We start from the raw sequence: 19,958 nt of genomic DNA on the forward strand, positions 1-19,958 counted from the left end.
CTCCATGTCTGAAGATGCAGGTGATCGTGCTTGTTCTTTAGGTTTTACAGAACCTCGGTAAAGACAAGTACCCCCCGCAGTCCCTGGAGCAGGTGGGCACCAGGATAATGAAGGTGCTGGAGAAGGTGAGTCTGTACTAATGAGGATAGGGAACCTGCTGCCCTCCAGCTGCTGCAAAACTACAATTCCCATCATGCCTGGGCATCCTACATACATCCCTATAATACAGGATATCCTATATATACAGCCCTATAATACAGGATATCCTATATATACAGCCCTATAATACAGAATATCCTACATACAGTACACCCTATAATACAGGATATTCTATATACAGCCCTATAATACAGGATATCCTATATATACAGCCTTATAATACAGGATATCCTATATACATCCTATAATACAGAATGTCCTACATACAGTACACCCTATAATACAGGATATTCTATATACAGCCCTATAATACAGGATATCCTACATAACACCCTATAATACAGGATATCCTACATACACCCTATAATACAGGATATCCTGCATACACCGTATAATACAGGATATCCTTCATACATCCCTATAATACAGAATATCCTTCATACATCCCTATAATACAGGATATCCTACATACATCCCTATAATACAGGATATCCTATATACAGCCCTATAATACAGGATATCCTATATATACAGCCCTATAATACAGGATATCCTATATACAGCCCTATAATACAGGATATCCTACATACATCCCTATAATACAGGATATCCTATATACACCCTATAATACAGGATATCCTATATACACCCTATAATACAGGATATCCTATATACATCCCTATAATAAAGGATATCCTACATACATCCCTATAATACAGGATATCCTACATACATCCCTATAATACAAGATATCCTACATACATCCCTATAATACAGGATATCCTATATATACAGCCCTATAATACAGGATATCCTATATACACCATATAATACAGGTTATCCTATATACACCCTATAATACAGGATATCCTATATACATCCCTATAATAAAGGATATCCTACATACATCCCTATAATACAGGATATCCTATATACACCATATAATACAGGATATCCTATATACATCCCTATAATACAGGATATCCTATATACATCCCTATAATAAAGGATATCCTACATACATAAAAATTATACCACACAAAGCTAATTTTAAAATATATTAATTTTTATTAAACATGATTAAAAAATCAATAAAACCATTAATCTGTTTCTAGTGCAAAAGGGAATCCAGCAGTAATAGGTCACCAGACCACCATATCTCTAATGATAACTCTAACATATATCACTATATCATATAAACGTCACAATCAATATTCATATAGCCCTGCAGTGTATCTACACAGCCTCGGATCGCTGATAACAATGTCAGCCTATATCCGCAATATAAATGATAGTGTAATGAGACGCTTACCCATCGTGGTGTCTGGTAACCGCAACCCCGACGCACGTTTCGCCTTTAAATCGCTTTATCAAGGGGCGTATATAGCTCATGTCTAGCGCACTATATATACTAGTGTTGAGGATTCCTTCCGGGGGACGACGCGGGTCAAAGGAGTGGCCAGGGATCACGCAGCTTCCTCCCGGCCTACGTCACTGGAACGCACGTCCGCCGGTGGAACGCAGGCCGGGAGGAAGCTGCGTGATCCCTGGCCACTCCTTTGACCCGCGTCGTCCCCCGGAAGGAATCCTCAACACTAGTATATATAGTGCGCTAGACATGAGCTATATACGCCCCTTGATAAAGCGATTTAAAGGCGAAACGTGCGTCGGGGTTGCGGTTACCAGACACCACGATGGGTAAGCGTCTCATTACACTATCATTTATATTGCGGATATAGGCTGACATTGTTATCAGCGATCCGAGGCTGTGTAGATACACTGCAGGGCTATATGAATATTGATTGTGACGTTTATATGATATAGTGATATATGTTAGGATATCCTATATACAGCCCTATAATACAGGATATCCTATATATACAGCCCTATAATACAGGATATCCTATATACAATACATCCCTATAATACAGGATATCCTATATACAGCCCTATAATACAGGATATCCTATATACACCATATAATACAGGATATCCTATATACAGCCCTATAATACAGGATATCCTATATACATCCCTATAATACAGGATATCCTACATACATCCCTATAATACAGGATATCCTACATACACCCTATAATACAGGATATCCTATATACAATACATCCCTATAATACAGGATATCCTATATACATCCCTATAATACAGGATATCCTATATACATCCCTATAATACAGGATATCCTATATATACAGCCCTATAATACAGGATATCCTATATACAATACATCCCTATAATACAGGATATCCTATATACACCATATAATACAGGATATCCTATATATACAGCCCTATAATACAGGATATCCTATATACATCCCTATAATACAGGATATCCTACATACATCCCTATAATACAGGATATCCTACATACATCCCTATAATACAGGATATCCTACATACACCCTATAATACAGGATATCCTATATACAATACATCCCTATAATACAGGATATCCTACATACATCCCTATAATACAGGATATCCTACATACACCCTATAATACAGGATATCCTACATACACCCTATAATACAGGATATCCTATATACAATACATCCCTATAATACAGGATATCCTATATACAGCCCTATAATACAGGATATCCTACATACATCCCTATAATACAGGATATCCTACATACACCCTATAATACAGGATATCCTATATACAATACATCCCTATAATACAGTATATCCTTTATACATCCCTATAATACAGGATATCCTATATATACAGCCCTATAATACAGGATATCCTATATACATCCCTATAATACAGGATATCCTATATACATCCCTATAATACAGGATATCCTACATACACCCTATAATACAGGATATCCTACATACACCCTATAATACAGGATATCCTACATACACCCTATAATACAGGATATCCTACATACAGCCCTATAATACAGGATATCCTACATACAGCCCTATAATACAGGATATCCTGCATACACCGTATAATACAGGATATCCTATATACATCCCTATAATACAGGATATCCTATATACATCCCTATAATACAGGATATCCTACATACACTCTATAATACAGGATATCCTATATATACAGCCCTATAATACAGGATATCCTACATACAGCCCTATAATACAGGATATCCTACATACATCCCTATAATACAGGATATCCTATATATACAGCCCTATAATACAGGATATCCTATATATACAGCCCTATAATACAGGATATCCTATATATACAGCCCTATAATACAGGATATCCTATATATACAGCCCTATAATACAGGATATCCTATATACAATACATCCCTATAATACAGGATATCCTATATACAATACATGCCTATAATACAGGATATCCTATATACACCCTATAATACAGGATATCCTATACAGCCCTATAATACAGGATATCCTATATATACAGCCCTATAATACAGGATATCCTACATACACTCTATGATACAATATAATGGTATATAACGTGACGCTTTCCTGCTCTCCTCTAGAATCAGACGTCTTGGGTGTTATCCAGCATGGCGGCTTTATACTGGAGAGTGAAGGGCCAAGGGAAGAAAGCCATAGACTGCTTACGTCAGGCTCTGCACTACGCACCGCATCACATGAAGGTCAGTGGCGGCCGCAGCCATTACACTCCATCAGCTCTGTGCAGCGCCCAGGACCTCCGGATGACGTCCAGACACCTTTTTTGCCATTTAAGAGCGATTACAGAAACCCCTTTGTCTCTTATTACAATAGCTGTTGCCAAACAGAAACACCCATCATGCACGGACAGGCAGATATATATATAATTATATATATATTTTTCTCGTGCGTCTTATTGGGGGACACAGATACCATGGGTATAGGCTGCTGCCACTAGGAGGCGCTGACACTAAGAGAATCAAAAAAAAGTGACTCCTCCTGAGCAGGATATACCCGCCCACAGGCACTGAGGTAAACCAGTTTAGCTTAGTGTCAGTAGGAGGCAGACACAGGTCTGGGTTCTCCAGACCAGTTTCTTCCTTTGTTTAGTTAGTTAGATTTTCTTTTTCCTTCTAGGTCCTATGGATTCTTGGGCACGGTGGGTAATCTAGACCCACCCTGATCCCCCCACTATGCGACCAGGGAACAGACCATAAATATAGATGGACTGTCTACCCTCGGTTGCCACCGGCCGGCAACGTGACACCAGGGCCCCAGATCAGTCTGACTATCTGGTCGCCTTTCTGCGGACTCTGTATCCGCACAGCCCCTTCCCGCCTCGCCCCCCAAAGCTTGGCGCGTAAGGTGAGGCACCCACCGGCTGAAGACTACAATGGTGAGTATGTGCTCCTATAGGGTGAGTATATTCCCCCTGCCCTCCCACTCTCCCAGGCCGCCATTTTATTCCCATCGGCAACTCTCCCTCTCTCCAGTCACTTGCAGCCCTCCCCAGGCAGATGCTCCTCTCCTGGCATTTTCAGGGTCTCCCCTCAGTCAGTAGCAGCCCAGCCCCTCCACCATTTTATTTTTATTTGTGCCTCTCTGGGTGCCATGGGGCGCACTGTGGGGGATGTTCCTCCCCTGACTGGGTGCTGCGCAGGCCGCAGTTTCCCGCACTTTTCCTTTCATGTGGCTCTAGAGACCATACTAAAGGATGCTCCGCCCCTTTTCCCTAAGCCCCGCCCCTTACCGGGTGCCGCGGCATCCTCCTCTATTGTGGCTCTCCAGAGTACACACTGGGCTGCCTCCGCCCCTCCCGGTTTGCCCCGCCCCCTTTCGGGCGCTGCGCGGCCCACTTCATTCCTTTTTATTATGTTTGGCTCACTGGAGCCTGCGCTGGGGAGGCCCCGCCTCCTCCGGTAGGCCCCGCCTCTTCCGGTTGCCGCGCAAGCCGGAGAATTGCCGCCTTACAAGTTGTGGAGCCTGCACTGAAATGCTCCTCCCCCTCCCGGTAGGCCCCGCCTCTTTCGGGAACCAGGCGGCCCGCAGCATCCCACCTTAGTCTTGTGGCTCTGGAGCCTTCACTGTAGGATGCCCCTCCCCCTCCCGGTAGGCCCCGCCCCTTTTCGGGTGCAGCGCGGACCGTGGCATCCCCCCCTTATGGCTCTCTCTGGAGCCTGCACTGAGGGATGCTGCTTCCCCCCTCCCCCTGCCACGTGTGTGTGTGTGTGCGGTCTCCTGATGGAGCTACCATACACACTGCTCTCTATTCCAGCAGCCTGGGACACAATGCATCTCTCCTGCCACCTACTGGTGGAAGTGATAATTACACCATTACATATAGGAAAATGGCTTGCATCAGGTTTTATTATGTCCTAGGTTCCTTGCACTGTTCCAGAAACCCTTAGGCAGCAGATCCAGCATTTTTGGTGCTGGTTGACCCCTCTGTGTCAGATTTTATATATATACAATTACATTAATACATATATACAACCACATGCACATACACATTCCCCATCAGATAGTGTTTCTGTGCCCTCAGAGAGATCCTTCTGCTACATGGTGTCACAAGTAGGACGGAAACAGACACATTACCCGCTATCAGGCGGCGTATCTGTGCTCTGAGCAGAACCCTCTGCTACATGGTGTCACAAGTAGGACGGAAACAGACACATTACCCGCTATCAGGTGGCGTATCTGTGCTCTGAGCAGAACCCTCTGCTACATGGTGTCACAAGTAGGACGGAACCAGACACATTACCCGCTATCAGGTGGCGTATCTGTGCTCTGAGCAGAACCCTCTGCTACATGGTGTCACGCAGGAAACAGAACCAGACACATTACCCGCTATCAGGTGGCGTATCTGTGCTCTGAGCAGAACCCTCTGCTACATGGTGTCACGCAGGAAACAGAACCAGACACATTACCCGCTATCAGGTGGCGTATCTGTGCTCTGAGCAGAACCTTCTGCTACATGGTGTCACGCAGGAAACAGAACCAGACACATTACTCGCTATCAGGTGGCGTATCTGTGCTCTGAGCAGAACCCTCTGCTACATGGTGTCACAAGTAGGACGGAAACAGACACATTACCCGCTATCAGGCGGCGTATCTGTGCTCTGAGCAGAACCCTCTGCTATGTGGTGTCTCGGTAAGTACATGGAACCAGACACGTTGCCTGTTTTCCAGGCAGTGTAATTGTGCTCTGAGCAGAACCCTCTGCTACATGGTGTCACAAGCAGGACACAAAACCAGACACATTACCGTTCCTAGGGGGACTACTGTGTTCTCGGGGCAGAATCCTTTGCTAATTGGTGTCGCAAACAGGACATGGAACCAGACACATTACTATGCGGTGTTCCTGTGCTCTCACTACAGAACCCTCTGCTACGTGGTTTGTCATGCAGGTTATGGGACCAGACACATCACCCATTGTCAGTCGTTGTTCCTGTGTTACTCAGAGCTTCCCCCTCTGCTACAGGATATCATAGGTACAACACATATCCGGTCATTCACATCACCCATTAGCGGGCGGTGATTCAGACCTGCCTCTCATCTTCATGAAATAGATTCCTTTACTGCATGATGTCACATACATAGAACCGGACACGCTACCCCCTCCCAGATGGTGGTACAAGGTTATTCAGAGCTCTGCCCTCTGCTGCATGATATGGATACAACTACCTGTAGTTCAGTGTGCACAGATTGGGGTGTTCTGTTATATGATATAACACCTTCTTCAGGTCCACTCACTATACTGGTGATGCTGGGCTTTTCTCGTGTCCAGTTCACATTTACGTTGGGACACAGCCCTGATCTCTTCCCTGCTCCCAGAGCTCACACTGTAGACCTATATTACATGTCTAGCTTACATGTCTGACCAGGTACATTACCTGCTTCCAATCCAGGTATTTGTATCTCTTGAATGCTGGTCCTCTGTTACTTACTGCTTGCAGCTAGTCTGCTCGTGTTACCCTGTATATGACCTTTTTCCTCCTCGCAGGACTTCCATGATCTGTGCCTGTCACTTCAGGGGATCATCATACGGTAACTTGTTACTACACCATCTTGTCTTCTATATGTTTTCCTTGACAAGTCTCATTACCTGCTCTCAGGCAGCGTAACCTTGGTGTCTTCCTGTTGGGCTTTATCCTTTCTAAAGCCCTAGCATCCTGCTACATGTCCCACTACAGGTGGCCGGCAGCATACAGTTCCGGTCACTATTTCTCCTGGTACTGTCAGGGTGGTTCTTCTGTCCTTCATCTGGGCATAATGGCCATGTACTTGCATTTGTCTCGCTGGCTGTTCCCCAGTGGTATGGCTTGTATTGCTTAGACCGCCCCTTCTGCTATACTGCAGATGGTCCTCAGCATCGTTTGGTCTTAGTTTCTCATGGTGCTCTACTTCCGGTAGCTGGCTTTGGTCAGCACCAGCCACTTTGCCTCTTCTCATTGATCTGTGTATAGTGAGGCCTCTCGGTTCCTCAGGTAAAACAGTAAAGGGTTTCCTCTACCCCTGGTGTAGGTAGGACATCAACTGCCTACATGACCATCACAGTACTACTGTAGGACTTCTCCTTCTGCATCTGCCTATGGCCAACATAGCAAGTATTTAGTCTTCTCTCTCTTAGGCAGCTGCAGTCTCACAGGGTGAACATTCCTGTTTACGGCCTGTACTGTTTCTCTAATGCCCTCAGCACAGGTGTATGGTCTCTTCGTGGTCTAGCTCCTCCAGGTGTCCTTGTTTGGCCATATGGACTATGGGGCATTGTTCTCATTTTGGTGTTTTGCAGTTCTCCCACATACACCATTACTCTTTCTCTCTGGAGTAATGCACTGTTGTTCAAGGGGGTATCCTAGGGTTGGTTTTTTACCACTCAGCAAGGAAATCTTCAAACAGCCCTTTCCTCCTCCACAGAGTTGGAATATTTAGTATAATAAGTATCCTCCAGATACTTTTTCTGAGGACTGTTATCCAATATAGCTTCTTCCAACAGGTGGGTGTGGGTTTCCGGCCCTCACTGGCCTCTATGAGCACTCCTGCTGGCCTTCCTTGTCCTTGGTCTTCTTGTTGACCTGCCATGCTCTCCAGTCGGGGCTCACGGTCCCCCTCTCTTATCTTGTCTCCCATGTGGAGTCCTCGAGAACTTAATCCCTTAAAGGTCTCCTTGCAAACAGGGGTGTTCAGGGGCCCATGTCTGGCCCTACCCAAGGCTCTATCGTCTCCACACTCATCACATTCTGGCCAGGCTTACATCTATTCGGCAAGTTGCCAATTCTCTATCATCTTGTCTCATTCACTGTTAACGCCCCCTTGTTTCTCTGTGGCTCTGCCCACCAGAATGCATCTGGCTCTCGCCTTCCCATTGCCTGAGGCTCCGGTTGAGCTGGTTGATCCTTTGATCTCTTCCATGTGGCCATTAGTCTCCACACAATGTTTTTTCTTTCTGTTCTGCTCTTACCAAGCAACGTCTCTGCTCACATTTTGAGGCGTTGATTTCTAGATCTAGTCTACATATGGGCCCTAGTCTATCTATTAACTGCTGTGCCCATTGCCATGTGACAACTCCCGTGCCCATCAGCCTTACCTTGACCTCCCTCTACAGTCTTCTTCTGGGACTCCAGGCTCTCGGGCTCCTCTAGTCTCCTGGGAGCAGAGTGTTTTAGATGATCGACCTCCTTTCTAAGGCTTTAACAGCCCATGGAGATGATTTTTCCCAGCTTACCGGCTTTCCTCTGCTCCTCTTTTCTGTCGGGCACTGCGGGGTACCAGGTACTACTGTACTCCTTCCAGGTCAACTTACACAGGATTCTGATCGCGGTTTTCCCTTCTCCTGTTCCTTCCTTTCCCTGGACTGCATTACGCTTGGAAAGCTTTATTCTTCATATTACCATCTATGTGTTTCTCAGATGGGGTTACTCATGTCATAGGCCATGGCTTCTCCTAGATTGCCATACTTCTCTTGTGCTCGATCTTTGTCTTCTCAGTGAAGACCGTTCTCCTAGGCCTATGGAACTTCCAGCCTGGCCATTCTTCCCTGCTCCATAGTCAGGGACGCAGCTTCTCCTGCATCTCATGTGGCACCTTCTATGAGAGACGCTCAGTCCTCTCTCCTTTATTTGACGCCTTAGGCCTCTGTGCGCCATAAAACACTTTCCAGTCTCTCCCGTCATGGTTGTATTTGCCTTTTTTTTGTGTTCTACCTCTGGGTAAGTCCCTGCCGCCTGTGGTCGCCTACTTGGCTGGGCGTCTCCTTTTTTTCTGCACATCTAGCCTACTAGTTCTGTTCGTCTCAATGTTACGTCATGTCGCTGGCTTCCAGGAAGGTCACAACCCACTCTGTCTGCAGTGCAGCACATTGCTCCAGGGACTAGACCCTCTTTCCTTTGCGGCGGATCCGTAGGGGTTTTTTTTTTAGACTGCATTCAGCATCATCCCTTGCTCTCTTCCTAGTTGATAGTTGTGTTGGTGCTATTCAGTTCCTCGTCACTGAACGCTCTTGTCTAGCGGTTATCTTTCCCACCCCATGGACTGCTTTTGGACGTCCCATGGTATCTGTGTCCCCCAATAAGACGCACGAGAAAGGAGGATTTTTTACTCACCGTAAAATCTCTTTCTCGTAGTCTTCATTGGGGGACACAGCACCCACCCATTTTGTTTTGGGTTTTTTCCTCGGTATGGTAGTGTTCTCCGTTTTGGTGTTATTCCTACTTTACCTGTTCTTGACTTCTCCTACTGCTCTTGTACAAACTGGTTTAGCTCAGTGCCTGTGGGCGGGTATATCCTGCTCAGGAGGAGTTACTTTTTTTTGATTCTCTTAGTGTCAGCGCCTCCTAGTGGCAGCAGCCTATACCCATGGTATCTGTGTCCCCCAATGAAGACTACGAGAAAGAGATTTTACGGTGAGTAAAAAAATCCTCCTATTTATATTTATGTATATGGCATATTGTAGTGTACTGTACATAGCGCCACCTAGAGTTCACAGTATATAGCAATGTGCACGTCCACCTACAGAGCTGAGTGCTGTAGGACGCACATGCTCTGTTACTGCCCCCACAGCCTGGGTTTTCGTTAGTCATCGTCCGTGTATTGCAGGGCGGCTATGGCGGCCATAGCTTTTTGCCCCTGCAGTAGCCCAGCAATACATAGCAAAGCTGAAGGCTGCTGCTACTGAGGATTGACTTGTCAGCTAGGATGTACTGTCACTCTTCACTGCTCCAGACGCCATGGTGCTTACTTACAAGGGGATATGTATACTTACATACTGCCAGAAGGGGAAGGAGACTGACTGAACTTACAGGAGACTATAGCTACTGCTAATGGGAGGGGATAACTTACCATGGACTAAAGAGTTAACAGTCTGAGGAGGGAGGAAAATTGAGGACATACTGAGGACTATCCTTACGGCACAAAGGAGACTGACTTGAGGACTTAACCGAGACTGATTTTGTGACTGCCAAAGGGAGAAGGGACTGACTGTTGAGTTCATTGGTTACTGTGGTTGGCTGCCAGAAGGGAAAGAAGACTTGGAATATCACTGTGGACTGTAGTTATGGCTGCCAGAGGGAGGAGGAGACTGACTGGGGTCCCTACTGGGGATTATAGTTATGGCTGCCAGAGGGAGGAGGAGACTGACTGGGGGTCCCTACTGGGGACTATAGTTATGGCTGCCAGAGGGAGGAGGAGACTGACCGGGGTCCCTACTGGGGATTATAGTTATGGCTGCCAGAGGGAGGAGGAACGATGACTGGGGTCCCTACTAGGGATTATAGTTATGGCTGCCAGAGGGAGGAGGAACGATGACTGGGGTCCCTACTAGGGATTATAGTTATGCCTGCCAGAGGGAGGAGGAGACTGACCGGGGTCCCTACTGGGGACTATAGTTATGGCTGCCAGAGGGAGGAGGAGACTGACCGGGGTCCCTACTGGGGACTATAGTTATGGCTGCCAGAGGGAGGAGGAGGCTGACTGGGGTCCCTACTGGGGACTATAGTTATGGCTGCCAGAGGGAGGAGGAGACTGACCGGGGTCCCTACTGGGGACTATAGTTATGGCTGCCAGAGGGAGGAGGAGACTGACTGGGGTCCCTACTAGGTATTATAGTTATGGCTGCCAGAGGGAGGAGGAGACTGACTGTGGTCCCTACTGGGGATTATAGTTATGGCTGCCAGAGGGAGGAGGAGACTGACTGGGGTCCCTACTAGGTATTATAGTTATGGCTGCCAAAGGGAGGAGGAGACTGACTGGGGTCCCTACTGGGGATTATAGTTATGGCTGCCAGAGGGAGGAGGAGGCTGACTGGGGTCCCTACTAGGTATTATAGTTATGGCTGCCAAAGGGAGCAGGAGACTGACTGGGGTCCCTACTGGGGATTATAGTTATGGCTACCAGAGGGAGGAGGAGACTGACTTGGGGGCATTACTGGGGATTATAGTTATGGCTGCCAGAGGGAGGAGGAGACTGACTTGGGGGCATTACTGGGGATTATAGTCATGGCTGCCAGAGGGAGGAGGAGACTGACTTGGGGGCATTACTGGGGATTATAGTTATGGCTGCCAGAGGGAGGAGGAGACTGACTTGGGGGCATTACTGGGGATTATAGTCATGGCTGCCAGAGGGAGGAGGAGACTGACCGGGGTCCCTACTAGGTATTATAGTTATGGCTGCCAAAGGGAGGAGGAGACTGACTGTGGTCCCTACTGGGGATTATAGCTCTAGTGAATAATGTCATCAGAGCTCAGTTCAGTTCTCTAGTGAATGATGTCATCAGATGAGGAAACCTCACCGTGCCTATAAAGTGTTCTGTCTGTCCTTGCAGGACGTACCACTCATCAGCTTAGCAAACATCTTCCACAATGCCAAGTTATGGAACGACGCCATCATTGTGGCCACCATGGCGGTGGAAATAGCTCCTCACTTTGTGGTCAACCACTTCACACTGGCCAATGTATACGTAGCCATGGTGAGTCCTCCCGCAGTAACCCTCTGTTTCCCGCTGTATAGTGCGCGCTCCTCTCTAACCCCGCATCTCTCCGTGTCCCCAGGAGGAGTTTGAGAAGGCGATGAGGTGGTACGAGTCCACGCTGGAACTCCAACCCGAATTTGCCCCCGCCAAGGACAGAATCCGCGCCATCCAGTGTCACCTCCTCATGAAGAAGGGAAGACGTAGCCCATAATCCTCCTCCACGTATAATTTCTTTTAATGGTTATTTTAACAAAAATGATAAGTTCTATGTTACAATTAGGGGCTGACGGATAAGGGAATATTTGCTTAAAAATAAGAATTGCTGATCGGGAGAGGAGGGGGGTCTCCTCTGGGTGGATATAAGGGGAGGGGGCAAGGGGGGCGTCTAAATTATTCATCACTGGCACCTGTATCTGAACCCTGGGCTGGAAGCTGCCAACATGCCTGACATCAGCACCGGACTGTTCTTGGACTTTTTAATTTATACTTTTTTTTTTTTTTCATCAATTTTTGGATTTTGTGATTTTTATTTGTCTTAATCCATTGCCCTAAATTGCTTTACTGCAAAGTAATATCTGATATTTAATGGGCACCAATGAGCACCGCACTTTATTTTTAAGGGGTACTCTCTTCAAATCAACTGATTTCAGGTAGTTATACAGATTTGCAATTCACTTATATTTAAAAATCTCGAATATTCCAGTACTTATCAGCTGCTGTATGTCCTGCAGGAAGTGGTGTATTCTCTCCAGTCTGACACAGTCTCTGCTGCCACCTCTGTCCATGTCAGGAACTGTCCAGAGCAGCTTAAAATCCCCATAGAAAACCTCTCCTGCCCTGGACAGTTACTGACATGGACAGAGGTGGCAGCAGAGATCACCAATTCCTGCAGGACATACAGCAGCTGATAAGTATGGGAAAACTGGAAATTTTTCACCAGAGTTTTCCTTTAAAGGGGCTTGCTTGGATCATTTTTAAAATTATTTAAAATTTTTATTTTGAATTTTTTTTTTATTTAAAATCAAACCAAACTGCCGTTCCTGTCAGATGGTCACATGACCTAATCACATGATCTCCACATTTTTGTGCGCATTTGCACACCTCCAGCACTGTATAATGAATGCATGTCCGTGGAGGAGTCAGGAGGGTAGGGGGTGGTGGTGTTTTGGCTGACAGGTAACAAATTTAACTATAAGTAATGTTATAACATATCAGCAGGGATAAAAGGAAAATTAAAAATACATATAAATCTCATAAAACCTCACCCATCCATCTGTCATCTATTTCTATAGCTGTCGCAGTCAATGACCAATTGTGGAAGGATGAGATTCCTTTAAAATAGAACATTTTAAATCAATTCTTGAAGTTTTCAAATATTTTGCCAAAATTTTAGAAAAATTTAAGGAAATTTTAATTTTAAACTTGAAATAAATACTAGAAATTTCCGTTCTCCCTTTGCCATTCCTAATAGCAATCTAAAGGGTAAAAAAAAAAAAGATAAAGAAAAGAAAAATTCACTTTAGACTACAGGATGAATAACTTATCTGAAACATTCTGGTCATTGCAGAAATGTCTCCCCGTTACTGCTGTGACTGGACATGACACTAAGCAAAACAAAGTCCTGTCCCTTTAATTAAGCTCCACCCACTTTCAATGCTTAAACATGGAGAAAACCAGAATATGACTGTTCTGTCATTTGTTGGAAAATTTCTATATCTAACGTCTGTAGCGATCAGGGTTCGCTTATTGTTTGTGTTTTTTTCTTTTCTTTTTTTTTTTTTCTGGGTTCAGTGTCCCTTTAAATTCCTCTTTCTTACAGGGTCGGTACAGAATAGAGGAACAGGTTGTGTGCAGTATTACCTTAACTACAGTATCAGTCACATCCTGGGTGTGGTATACCATTTGGAAGAAAGTAGCCATGTTTTTTTTTTGGATGACCCCTTTAAAACAGTGCTGGCAATAGATTGGTCTTTTCTGTTGGTTTCTGCCAACATGTGATTGCCGATTTCCCTGTGAATGGTAGATCTATGGGTTTCTAAGCAGCCCCACAATAGTCCCACCTTTTATGGGAAGCCTATACATTTGCTTTGTACTTTAATAGTAAAATTTCTCTTAGGGTCTTTATTAAACATTTTGCTCTGCTTTCGCTTTATACTTGTACATGTGATTCTCCTTGCATCTGCTCTCATCTCTGCCTACAGCTTCTGTGAGCTGCCCTCCATGTATGCTCTCCCACCTGCCCACAATCTGAGCTGGTGTATAATGACCATTATCACCCTGTGAAATTTGTCAGTCGATCTTGGGATTTCTGACCTGCCGAAAAATCATCAGCTTTTGACTTGACCACACAACTAAACGTGCCCTGTAAACAAGCACAGATCACTGCGATCGGTGCTCATTTACAAGAAGGAACAGACCATCTAGTACAGCCCTAAGTCGCTCCCCTACCTAGCCACCATCTCTAACAGGGAGAGAACAGAAAGTCAGGCTCATGTTCTTCCCGTCCTGGTTTTCTCTGTGATTAAGAGATGAGGTGTTGAAAGTCACCTGACCTTTTGGTGCTATGACGTATCAAAGATTTTTCCGAACTGAAGGTCCATTACAGCTACAGGCCATCCGTTCCCCCATTCCCTGTTAACGGTTGTGATTGATCACCATCATTTCCATTTACTTTAGTTAAGTTCATATATAAATGTAGTCACCTATTCAATAAGTATAGCGATAAATTGAAAATTTCCAATCAAGTGCCCAGCGCCTGTAACCACACAGGAGGAGAACGGCCATATCTAACGCTGAATACACCTATTCCTGGCATCTCGGCAGTGATTCCTGTACAGGGCACATACATACTCCAATAAAATTCCGCTAATAAATGTTGTTTGGGTTTTTTGTGTGTGTGTGTGTGTGTGTGTGTAAATAGAAACATACTCCAGAGCATCACTCACTATTCTGCTGGTGGGGTCACTGTGTACATACATTACTGATCCTGTACTGATCCTGAGTTACATCCTGTATTATACTCCAGAGCTGCATTCACTATTCTGCTGGTGGGGTCACTGTGTACATACATTACATTACTGATCCTGAGTTACATCCTATATTATACTCCAGAGCAGCACTCACTATTCTGCTGGTGCGGTCACTGGAGTCATGAGGTTAACCAAATCTTGATATAGACAGTACAATGTTTCTGATACTGCTCTGTCCTTAGATGTCCTGGGATGGAGGGTTGTAATATCATGCACCAGCAGGGGGTGCCATTGCTCCATATCCACTGATAGGAGCCACATCAATCTGTACACTGCATACTATCTAATCACTGCCCCCATACCGATCCCTATGTCGGGGACTTTGTTGCGTTATTAACCCCATCTGGAGGTAATAAGACCTTGGAGTTATTGGCGTCCACAATGCATCATGGCAGCGATCGCCGACATTTACCTGACTTTCTTACAGCTGCCAGCGAGCGTTTCCTCCCAAACCCCCAACACTTCTCAAGGATAAATTCTCGTGCGTCACCGGTGAAAAGAACAAAACTAAAAAAAAAAAAAGAAAAAAAAGTCCTCTCCTCATGTGATGCTGTGCGTAATCCAGGCGGGAGGACCACTGAACCTGCAGCCCGCAGCTGAGCGTTATCTATCATTCTCTGGTATCAGCCAGTACAGGATCACCCCTGTCTCATCAGTCACATGCCTCCAGCACAGGGGGGGTCCTCTATTGTAGAGCCCATGTTACAACCATAAGGCCGGGACCCCCTGAGCGTCTCCTGAACTGACACCTGGAGGACCATAATGGGATCTGGTCTTGCAGATGTATCCAAATCTGAAGGGGTTGTTTAACATAGAAAACCAATTCTTATCCCCCTATGAGGGTTCTCTATCTCTCTTGTACAAAGAGCGTCTCTTGCTCCGGAGGGTCTGTCCTATCCTGAATTGCAAACAGTCATTGATGTGAATGGGCGCAGTGTAATGGCAAGAAACTTAAAGGGGTTGTCCAGTCTTGAAAAAAAAAAAAAAAATGGCTGCTTTCTTCCAGAAACAGCACCCCCTACTTCAGGGTGGGTTTTGCAGCTCAGTTTCATTAAAGTGAATGGAGCTGAACTATAATACCGCACACAACCAGGGATGGCGCTGTGGTCGTGTTTTCTTAAATCCTTTATTTCCATCCACTTTAAGCACCTGTTCTTGCCCATATTACAGCCGGTTGCCAGGGGTCTCATCAGGACACTTTGTATTGGAAAAACCCAGATCCCAACCGTTTAAAACTTTTTAATGGTGCATTCACACCTGATTTTCTGCAGCAGATTTCATTTAAATAACTGAACACAGCATCAAATCTGCTGCAGATCCTGTAGGTGTGAACGCACCCTAAAGGGTACATTTTTTTTTTTAAACTCAAACTTTTTTTGTCTGCAACTGGGATCCACAGAAACAAGTGTTGAATTTCTCTGCAGCGTTCCCGCAGGATAAGTGAGGTATTACATCGGGCCCACTAAAATCCATTGGCAGGCCATACAATGGTGAGGTCCTCCAGAGAAGCCCTTTGAGGTTAGTTATCACTCAGGCTGATAGATGAAGGAGCTGTATAAGGGTCTATCCTCTAATAACAGAGCACACCATGGCTCTCCTAACTGCCGCCCTCCAGCTAGTGCAAGACTACATCTCCCATCATGCCTGGACAGCCAAAGCTTTAGCTCTCCAGACATGATGGCAATTGTGGTTTTGCAACAGCTGGAGGGCCGCAGTTTGGAGACCCATGGAGTACACCCTTAGGCTTTAGGAAATTTTTTTTTTAGGGTTATCGACCGTAAAAAAAAAAAAAAATGTACGTGCTGATCATCTGCACAAGTGATATCAGAAGGCCCAACACATGAACAATAGAAGATGGTCCCATGGATCGATTGATTCATTTGTGATCATCATCATCGTCGTGTTGACATTTCAGGGTTTTCTTTCCCCCTTCTGCGGAAGATTGGCTGCAGTTCCCCAGGATGTCCAGCGGGAGGCAGCCATGTCCCAGGTAATTTCATCTTCTCTGTGATTCTCACTGGTGGGATACCCTCTCAGTGTTTGCATTTCATGTGGTTATAAATAGCTTTCACATTGTGTGAGGTGAGCGGACTAGTTAAGTGAATGCTGACGAGAAATGGCCGCCACCAGCGTAGGTTACCCGGGATCAGCTAAGCTAAAGTTTGTGCGCCCACCCCAACACCATCGTGAAGTGATGACGTAGGGATTAATGAGACTATTAGGATGTGGATACCTATGGAATAAGTAGAGGATCATGGGATTTCCACTGTATATAGGTTGCTTAGGTAAATAACTATGGTGTGCACATCATCCTAGAGGCACTACTGACTGAAAGGTTGATGCCTATGGAAGCAGAGGGGATCTGGCTGGCTCTCAGGGTATGTGATAATACTGTCCCGTGCTGAAATATCAAGTCAGGTTGGAAGCTTGTCACATCAGTGGTTGCGGTCTGTTCTAGGGCACAGTATACCTTGAGGTTGCAGTAGACTCTTGGCGATGGTTAGGCAACACTCTCTTACACTCACACCATTCGACTTAAAGGATACCTGTCTTAGGTATTAGGTGAGCATAGGGGGATCTAGCAGGGGGGCAGGTCCTCTTTAAACCGGGCCAATGTTTTCCTTATAGAGGTCGTGGGTCATTGTCTCCATACACTTGTCTCTAGTCCTATGCGCTCAGCTTTAAAGGGGTTATCCAGTGCTACAAAACATGGCCACTTTTCCCCCTCTCTTGTCTCCAGTTCAGGTGCGGTTTGCAGTTAAGCTCCATTTACTTCAATAGAACTCAGTCCCAAACCCACCCAATCTGGAGACGAGAGGGGAAAAAGAGGCCATGTTTATGTAGCACTGGATAACCCCTTTAACTAACCCCTCCTAGTAGTCTGTACTCCATTACAGAAGTAAACCAACCAGGCCGCACTTCTCACCAGTCCCCCCCCAGGCTGTTACCCTTCCTAGACTGTGTTATAGGGTTCCTACCTTGGCTCCTTCCTAGACTGACGTCCCTTACAGCTCCAGTAGACTCCCCTATTACTGACCACCCACTGAGCCTAAACCTATTTAGCAACAGCCCACATACAGCAACATGAAGACTCCTTTGTGATCTTTTTCACGTCCCCCAGCCTTATTATTTTCTCTGCCCAGCACAGGGTCCCTCTACCTGCCATCTGGCTCAGCCACATACTGACTCACTTTCTGGTACCAGCTCCTTATATAAGCTTTCCTACTGCAACAACAGCGACATCTGGTGATAGAAGTTAATATTACAGCACTAAGTCTTATACATGTGCTTTCAGGACCAATGAAGGTGTCCTGCGTTTTCTGATCATAGAACACAAAAATTTTCACTTCACTGCATTTAGCAAAGTCTAACATCATGGCCACTAGGTGTCGCTCATGCTGTCCACTGTCTGTTGTTAGGGGAAGTCTGTCTCTAGTTACAGCTAGATTACAGGAAGTCTGGGCAGGGCTTAGCATTTGTTTTGTGCAGAAGATGGAGATGGTCTGGGCCGTGTACCTGCAAGCTGAGCCTGGGAAGATGATCTACACTGTTCCTGAAAGGTAAATCAAGGGTTCCCTCTCATCTCCGACCACCCATAAAGCAAAGGGTGGCTGTCCCTTGTGTAAATACCGGTATTCCTACAACTTTATGTGCACAGGGCTGCAGTGTAATCTCCCTTCTCCCTTTAGCTTCTCAGCAGCAACTAAGTGTACTGCTGCTGCTTCTCTCCTTTCTGTTCACACAATACCTTGCAAACCCAATGCATCAGAAACCCCTTCCCCTCCAATTAATAGTACTGTAATCATCCACCTGCCTGTCCAGTGCTCTTTCACCATCACTATGCCATGGCCTAGAAGAGAGGCGTATGTCCTGTAATATGATTGGCCAGATAGGTAAGGGAAAGAAAGTTCCTATGTGTGCACTACCTGCTGACTGCTATCCCACCTTAATCACCACTCTGAAGGGTTAATCTAATAAAACCAGACAAATGAAGCAGCAATTCCAGACACAGCCCATTGACATGAGTGGCGCTGTATTTTTGGAAGAACGTTTTACTCAATGAACGGACTCCACCCTTAAAGGGGCACTCTCATCCCTCCTTCTTGTTGACCATAGGAGGACTCATTGCGGTCGGCTTGTAATGGAAAAGGTTGATGAAAACATCGTCCACAAATATCCCGCGTCCCATCATTGCCAATTCCATTCACATCTCACATCAAAATATTTGTTTTCTAGCCGCCACCTCTTATCGTGCGGGTGAGGGCGGCATCACGGCTGAAAACATCAACATGGTGGAGCGGGTGAGAGAGGAGGGCGCCGGTGACCATTGCTGTTATTGATTGTGATTAGAATATCCACGTTGCGATGGCGTTCCCGTATCATTCAGCCTGGATCATAATATTTACCCGTAAGTTGATGTTGATCATCTGTTGGGATGTTGACCCAGACATCTCCGTCCCCCCCCCCTCCCCCCGCCGTCTCTTTCAACTCTTTCGGAAATTGCTTGTTCTTGTTTAGCAGAAGTAATGAGACTGTTTGGTGTTTCGGGACGGAGTTTTCCTATGTTTGTTTTTCCAGCGTCTCTTCCTAATGGTGACAATGGGAACGGAGGCTGGTGGCTATTTATAGCCTCACGTGACTGAACCACCTTAAAAATAACCCGGTGTTTGGATCTACCTGCAGGCGCAAAAACCCGGCTGCAAGAGTTTTCCATGGTGACGGCTGATTTGTGCGACGTCCCATAAACTTTCCTGCTCCGTAAAGTGGATGGGGAACGAAGCGGCGGCGCAACGATGGAGCCCATAGGAGTCAATGGGGTTGTAGTAAATGTAAATCTAATGGAAAATGTGCAAAATAATAGAATAAATACAG

The 19,958-nt window shown here is 45.7% G+C and overlaps 1 protein-coding gene across 1 annotated transcript in view; it reads left to right on the plus strand.

Annotated features, from left to right (window-relative positions):
* The window catches only part of TTC17 (tetratricopeptide repeat domain 17), a 53,995-nt gene extending 41,067 nt beyond the window's left edge, over positions 1–12,928 (plus strand). Inside the window, exons 22-25 of the mRNA XM_069965141.1 lie at positions 42–125; positions 3,677–3,796; positions 11,911–12,054; positions 12,137–12,928. Coding sequence (XP_069821242.1) covers positions 42–125; positions 3,677–3,796; positions 11,911–12,054; positions 12,137–12,268 — 480 coding nt within the window. The 3' untranslated portion in view covers positions 12,269–12,928. The remainder of the gene's footprint in view (positions 1–41; positions 126–3,676; positions 3,797–11,910; positions 12,055–12,136) is intronic.
* Positions 12,929–19,958: the final 7,030 nt, after the last annotated feature.

Source organism: Dendropsophus ebraccatus, chromosome 4 (assembly GCF_027789765.1).
Source record: "Dendropsophus ebraccatus isolate aDenEbr1 chromosome 4, aDenEbr1.pat, whole genome shotgun sequence".
Taxonomy (NCBI): domain Eukaryota; kingdom Metazoa; phylum Chordata; class Amphibia; order Anura; family Hylidae; genus Dendropsophus; species Dendropsophus ebraccatus.